This window comes from Anneissia japonica, unplaced genomic scaffold (assembly GCF_011630105.1).
Source record: "Anneissia japonica isolate Jap-2015-1 unplaced genomic scaffold, ASM1163010v1 scaffold2471_len1564793_cov202, whole genome shotgun sequence".
Lineage (NCBI taxonomy): Eukaryota > Metazoa > Echinodermata > Crinoidea > Comatulida > Comatulidae > Anneissia > Anneissia japonica.
Window position 1 is genome coordinate 1,031,646 of NW_022709610.1, and position 6,987 is coordinate 1,038,632.

At 37.1% G+C, this 6,987-nt stretch overlaps 1 protein-coding gene across 1 annotated transcript in view; it reads right to left on the reverse strand.

The window, feature by feature from the left end:
• Positions 1-4,707: 4,707 nt before the first annotated feature.
• The window catches only part of LOC117106779 (hyaluronan and proteoglycan link protein 3-like), a 3,119-nt gene continuing 839 nt past the window's right edge, over positions 4,708-6,987 (reverse strand). Inside the window, exons 2-3 of the mRNA XM_033248220.1 lie at positions 6,102-6,369; positions 4,708-5,401 (exon numbers count right to left, since the gene is read on the reverse strand). Of these exons, the coding sequence (XP_033104111.1) occupies positions 5,109-5,401; positions 6,102-6,369 (561 nt within the window). The 3' untranslated portion in view covers positions 4,708-5,108. The remainder of the gene's footprint in view (positions 5,402-6,101; positions 6,370-6,987) is intronic.

Sequence of the window (6,987 nt, forward strand, 5' to 3'; positions counted from 1 at the left end):
AAGAGACAGACACAATCTAATTTGATTGTGTTAGTTCGTGATGTGAGCGACGAAATGTCTCCTTAACCACTGATTTACTTGCGAACATCGGTAAAATGGGGGCGGAAAAAAAAAAAAAAAAAAAAAAAAAAACCTCCCTCCCTTATCAGTTTTTGTTCTTTGACAGCTTGATAAACTAATAGGCCTAATTTATTTTATAGGGCCATAAGTGGCGGCCTCAGATAGAATTAACACAATTTATCAGACTCAAAACACCGAGGAAAAAATTGCTTTAAAATAAGAAAATAATGAGGTTTTCATTTTAAATGAACTAAAATACCAACAAATCACTAGTAAATACAGCAGTTAGTGCCCAGGTCCGTAAAGGCCCTCTTTACACTGCTATAAATAATAATGTTTAATCTTTGAAAAGTGGGTAAAAAGATGAACAAAATAAGAACATTTGAAGGCAGAATATGGCAAAAAAGGGGGAAAAATAAGAACACTTTGGCCTAGCCTTTTTTTTTATTTATTTTTAAGAAAAGGAAGACTACCTCACACACAATGAGACGTGTGTGAGAAAATGTACAACCACATCGCAGCAATATACACACAATACAACCAATCAACATTAGGGCCTATTTTATATGTCATGTTTCAAGTGTTTCATGTTTTCATTGTTTGCGCCTGGAAATAAATAAAATTAAAAAAAAAAAAATAAATAACATATTATAAACTACTGCAAAACAAGAATATGAAACAGGCCTAAGAGTAAAACATGTTAAAATGTAATGGTTATATTGATCGAAAAGAAATTCTGTAAAATGTTGATCTTTAGAAGTAGGCCTACAGGTCTCCTTCCAATTAAAAAACCCTCCAAAGACCACCTCCAACTTACCACTTTTCTGCCCCGATCGAATATTCCCTATGTAGCTCTCTATTTAGTGACCAAGGACCTGGTGGTTTTGGCGGACCCAACGTACCGTTCTCAGTAACCCATAGTTACCAACCTGAGAGGTTTGAAATGCGTGAGTAACTATACCAGTTGGCTGGGGAGGGGGTCCAAGCGGCAGGGGAACCAACTACCTCCACCCCGCCGCTCCGACGATCTGAGCATTTTTGATAAGATAGTATAATACATACTCCAAGTTTAAAAATGCACGCCATCGTGTTCCCGACACGATGGCGTGCATTTTGTTCAATATTTCGACATTAATTATGTCATCATCAGGAATGATGATTATTGAATAGAAGGCCTAAATGGAAACGTATGGAGTATTCGGTACGTTAAGACATCAGGTAGGGTAATAATCACTCCTATATTCCTGAGGCAAACTCACATCTTAATAGCATTTGTAGTAACTTCAATCTGGCTAGATAATCTGGAAGTCGTGTGTTCGATTCCCACACGAACCATTTTTTCTTTTTCAAATTTTTCTATTGGGTAGTAATTGGGGAAATCTAATTTGAATATTTTTATAACCTATTTCTTAACATGATTTAAACCATCGCGTCTGCGTTTAACCAAAGATAATAAATACTGCAGAAGATAGAGCAGCTTCCCAATATAATGGAACATCCGTTCAAAAGGCATTGTGGGTACACGGAGAGCAATTTTACCTCATCCGCGCGGCGGCGCTATATATAATAAAGAGCAATAAAGGCGCCGCAATGGTTTGTTTGTTTCCTGTAGTTTCTCCACTTAGTAAAATGTTCAAATTTTACCTCATCCGCAGGAGGGCGAATGTTCCACCGATTTTAATGCAAATACGCGGAGCAGCTCATTCTTCTGCTATTTAAGTTCATTGGTTTAACCAACACAGACCCGACGCGACAACAAATCGCGTCGAAGTCTGTCGTACGACGCTGTCTGAGTTGGCCGTAAGGTTCGAATGTTTCTGCCGTGGACTGGAGGGAAGTAGGCCTAAGTATGCTTCTCTCCCACACTTGAAAAATCTTTTGCATTGATAGAATAATTCGTATTAAGCTTTTGCATTGATAGAATAATTCGTATTAAGCTTTTGTGGACGTGCTTGGCCTAGGTTTGGGCCTAAAATGGAACTCAAGTCTGATTTATTCGTTTTAAATATTCCCATATTTTATGGGGTATTAGGTCATACAATAGTTGTTCAGGGGTCAGTAATCGTTCTTCGAAATGATTGCTCATGTATTTCATGGTGGGGTTAAGCAAGCACACAGCCAAAACAAAATAAGGTAAAAAAATGAACAAAAAAAAAAAGACCAATACGATTTACGATCGTATCCTTTAACTTCCTTTTCTAACTTTTACACCAAAGAGTTTTTGGGAGCGAAGAGCGAAAACAACATACTATAATTTTTGTAGCTGTATACTCAATTGCACACAAAACGGATGAAAATATATTACATTGGCCTAATAAGAGATGAGATATTTATCTATTATTTTATTTTTAAAAAAATCGCTGAAAAACGTACGGTACAGGTTATAACTACTAAATAGGTGCAGGACCGATTTTGGCTTATGTGGACTCCACATTTACAGGTCAAGTGGGTTCACCCTGATACCACACTGTTTGAAAATCCCAGGTGTGTATCCAGGATATTTTCTGGGTGGGTCGTGATAATTTTTCGGACTTTTTCAGTAGGGACCGGAAAATCGATTACAGCGCCACCAACTTGAAGCGAATGGCAGGCTCAGTTTCAGAATTGCTGAAATTGAGATAGAGATTACGTCACGCAATTGGCGAGGTCTTTGTCTTTGGGCTGAAAAAGTGATTTAGAAATTTACGGACATTAGCTCCGACATGTTCAACAGGGGCCAAGCTAAGAGATCGACTTGAGCCTCAGCCAGATCCTGGTAGGGTCCACGGGCAGACTTTTTTATGGCTAGTATGGCCGAAATTGTAAAGACCTAGACCACAAAGGATTCCTAAACTTACAACGTTATGCAGTGGCGTAGAAAAATATTTTTCATTGGGGGGGGGGGGATGATTGGCGTGTTAACCAGTGTGGTAACAGGCGCGGGGGGCAGGGGGAAAAACTTCCCCTCCCATGGCGGTTTTTACCGGGGTGACCAAGCCGTCGTACCGGGCTGGGTAATAAGAGAAAAGAAAGAGGGGAGAGGGAGGGAAAGAGAAAGAAGAGGAAAAGAAAAATAAAGACAAGAATAAAAAGGAAGATATCATAATGACCAGACTCACAACACCCTGCAACCCCTTCTCCACTTCAAAAACTGTCATTTATCAACATTAATACATTATGCTAATTTTCATCTTTGTAAGCGCATAAGACAGTGCAAATTATTTCTCTGACAGTTTTGAAGTGTGTAAAGCTCCATTTTATCCCATACATAGTCAAAATATTGGAGGGGATGATACAATGGACCATTCCCCCCCTTGTCAAATATTTGGGGATATATCCCCATCCCCCCCCCCCGGGATCTACGCCTATGACGTTATGTGGTCCCCTTGTCAAAATTTTGGGGATTCATCCCCATCCCCCCCCCCCGGGATCTACGCCTATGACGTTATGTGGTTGGGCAAATTATTAATTATTATTCTTGATCCGACCGTCGACCCCGACGGTGGCGTCGGCCGACCGGGTCCAGTGTCCGACAGGGGAATGCCCTCCCTGACCACCGTCTGCACCACCACTGATAAAGAAGTAACATTTTATCATTGTCTTTACATTCAGAGTAGACATACATTAGCTTTTTGTATGGATCAATATCCACACACGTGAGCTGGTCAATTTCCAACAAATTTTGTTATTAAACATCAACCGTTAGAAGAGCGGGAAAGTGAAACGCAATGCACTCTGGCACTGCATAGCATTTCGCCATAACTTGAAACGATTTTCGTGAAATAATTAATAGGTTTAAAAAAGTACCTTTTGAAAATACACTCCACCCATGCCTGCGGGCTTGTCGGTTTGGTAGGGATATCTCCTTCATGGTAAAGCTCAGAAGTTTTATAATATAAATCTGTTATATGAACAATTTTAGATAATGTTGAATGTTGTGCGTATTGTAATAATTAAAATAAAAACATTTTGTTACATGGCAACTCTCTTGTTACCCGTATCGAGAAGCAAATGAAAACACTGTAATTTATTAAAGTTAAGCCTATTCGGTATACTCAGGGAAGAGTGTAAATAAATTTCCTAGTATAATACAGCTTCATTTCGAAATTGGCTTTATTTTCTTGTTTTATATGTTTACACATTGTCTTCAGGCTATTTTTTTTTTCGTTGGAGGGTTTATAGAAATTAACGTGGCAGAAACCTCATTGTTGTCATCTACCATTTCATTAAAATAACACAAATTTTCCGAGCCCTTTTGCCCCTCGACCCCGACCGGAGGAGGGGGGGGGGCATTGACGGCCCTTGGTGGTCTTGGCAGCGACAGATCGCGGGTTTAAATCCCACCGGGGTAATTTTTATCAAATTGATATGGAAAACTTTTCTTGATATAAGCTATGCACACAATGATTCCACTCGACGGTAGTAAAGATCTTAACACAACAGAGGGCAGCATAGGAGTTTTAGTTTTTCTGAGGTTTTTCTGTGTTGAAGTTGTTTTCTACATTCAGTGTTCAATGTTGTTTCTTTTTTTTAAAAATTATTATTCATCTAATATAAATGTATTTTAATTATTTTATCGTATATTTTATCACTATTGTACTGTCTTTCCTTTAAGTTTCCACTGGCATTTTTTTCTACACGAATAAAGGAAAACATGAAGACAACACATTCCAGACTCAACACACGTTTTTAATGCTACGTGGTACGTTTATTTTTTAAGGAATGCAAATTGACGAATTACAGATAGCACGCAGTTAGCCTAAAGCTTGACTGGCTTTGTGGAAAATTTCTGTTTAAAAAGAAGTTTTTTTAATAATCAATTTTACAATAATTAACATGGATTTAGCCACATACTGTAAGTGGTTACCATTTCAACTGACAAACTGCATGGTTTATTGTTAATTATGGACCTTAAACTAGTTGTAAGCATAGTAAAAAAAAACGACTCCCGACCCACCACCTTGATTTCTATTTCAATGTTGATGATATTATCGGTCACACGACATACAATATCCAAAATTTGACAAGTCAGAAGCATACACTTAAGAAATTGTCATATAAAAAGACTTCTAATGAAAACAATACACATCGTATGTTTTATCTTTTGTGGGTTTTCCCCAGCTTCGGATCCCAGGGGCAGTGCCTTCCCCACCGCATCCGTTGCGTGGCATCGTTATCGGGTATCTAACGCTACCATCCGATAGCCACCCAGCAGCGCAGCGGTCAAGACCAAATGTCTGCGCAGCTGCCAGTTGAGCAACAGTAGCTATGGTGGCGCCCCGGTCGATACAAGCCTGTTTTGCTTGTTCGAAATTCAACTTGTAAGTACCTCCTACTGACACATGGAAAACAGCATCATGATCTGAAAAAAAAAATTCTTCCATTACGGAAAAGTCAAATGCATTCGTACGATTTATAAAATAATTTGAAATATATTAAGATATGGATTGTTTAAACAATTACCAGCAATATATTGTACAGAATCATAAGGACAACAATAACTATTATTATTATTATTATTATTATCATTATAATAATAATAATAATAATAATAATAATAATAATAATAATGATGATGATGATGATGATGATAATAATAATAATAATAATAATAATAATAATAATGATAATGATGATGATGATGATGATGATGATGATAATAATAATAATAATGATAATAATAATAATAATAATAATTATTATTATTATTATATGAATTAATTTATCTTTCAGGTGATGACGAACAGTGCCGCTACATAATAATAATAATAATAATAATAATAATAATAATAATAATAATAATAATAATATATGAATTAATTTATCTTTCAGGTGATGACGAACAGTGCCGCTACAAAGCAACGCCACCCGAAGGAGCGTATTGATCCCTCTTTACACGCAACAACCAGTACTAGTGCTGTACCCGCATAGGCATAGAGTGTAAAATCTAATCAGATTTGCATTCGCAATAACAGCCCCAGTGGCCGAGTAACCATATTTATTACCGTGTAGGCGATACATGTCTCATTGTGCCGAACCTAAAAAAAAAGGGGAATTCTTACGGAGCGAGCATGTGCATCCCTTTATGTCATCCAGAATGCCATCCAGTTCATCAATTTTGTCAGAGAGTTTCTGCGATTGTTCTTCTTGTTTTTGTGTCAGCGTAACAACCAAACTCTCAAACTCGTCTACTATACCAGCTAAGCGGTCTACTTGAGCCTTGATTTTAATCTTCTCAGGATCCTCTGCCGTAAGCACATCCAGGAAGCTATCAACGGCCTTTGAGAATTTTGACTGGGTTGGGCATGTCTCAGGTTGAGTTGTTTGTGCCTAGGAAATTCAACATAAAAATTACATCAATGGGCCTTTTTCATCTATTTTGTCTTCAGATAAAACATAGTAATGTTACATTTAAAGCATCTGATACACCTCTTTATGGAATATAATAAAGGGGCATACATGTAACAGACCTATATATCCAAATGTTCAGTATGAAAAGACACGCTGACACCACAATGCATACTTATGGTTAGGAAAGAGTGAGATTTATGTTTATTTTATATATATAACTTGTTATTGTCGGATATTAACCCATGAATTTTTTTGAAACAATAAATAATGTAATCTTGAAATCATGAGCCTTGAAATAATCTCTATTTAATAATCAAGATTGCCGTTAACATTGTTAAATTATATAACTTTATGACGCTCACGTTGACAGCGAGAGGTCGCTGGTTCGAATCCCCTCGGAGACATTTTATTACACAATTTCTTTATTCGCTTATTTATGGGACTACATTCGCTGAGAGCTATGCTACACGATGTATTATTGTCCTTTATTCGAAAACTGTATTTACCTTTCTTTTATGGTTTATTATATAATTTAACAGTGTTAACGGCAATCTGATTTATGTTATATATAGGCCTATAATATATATATAGGCTATA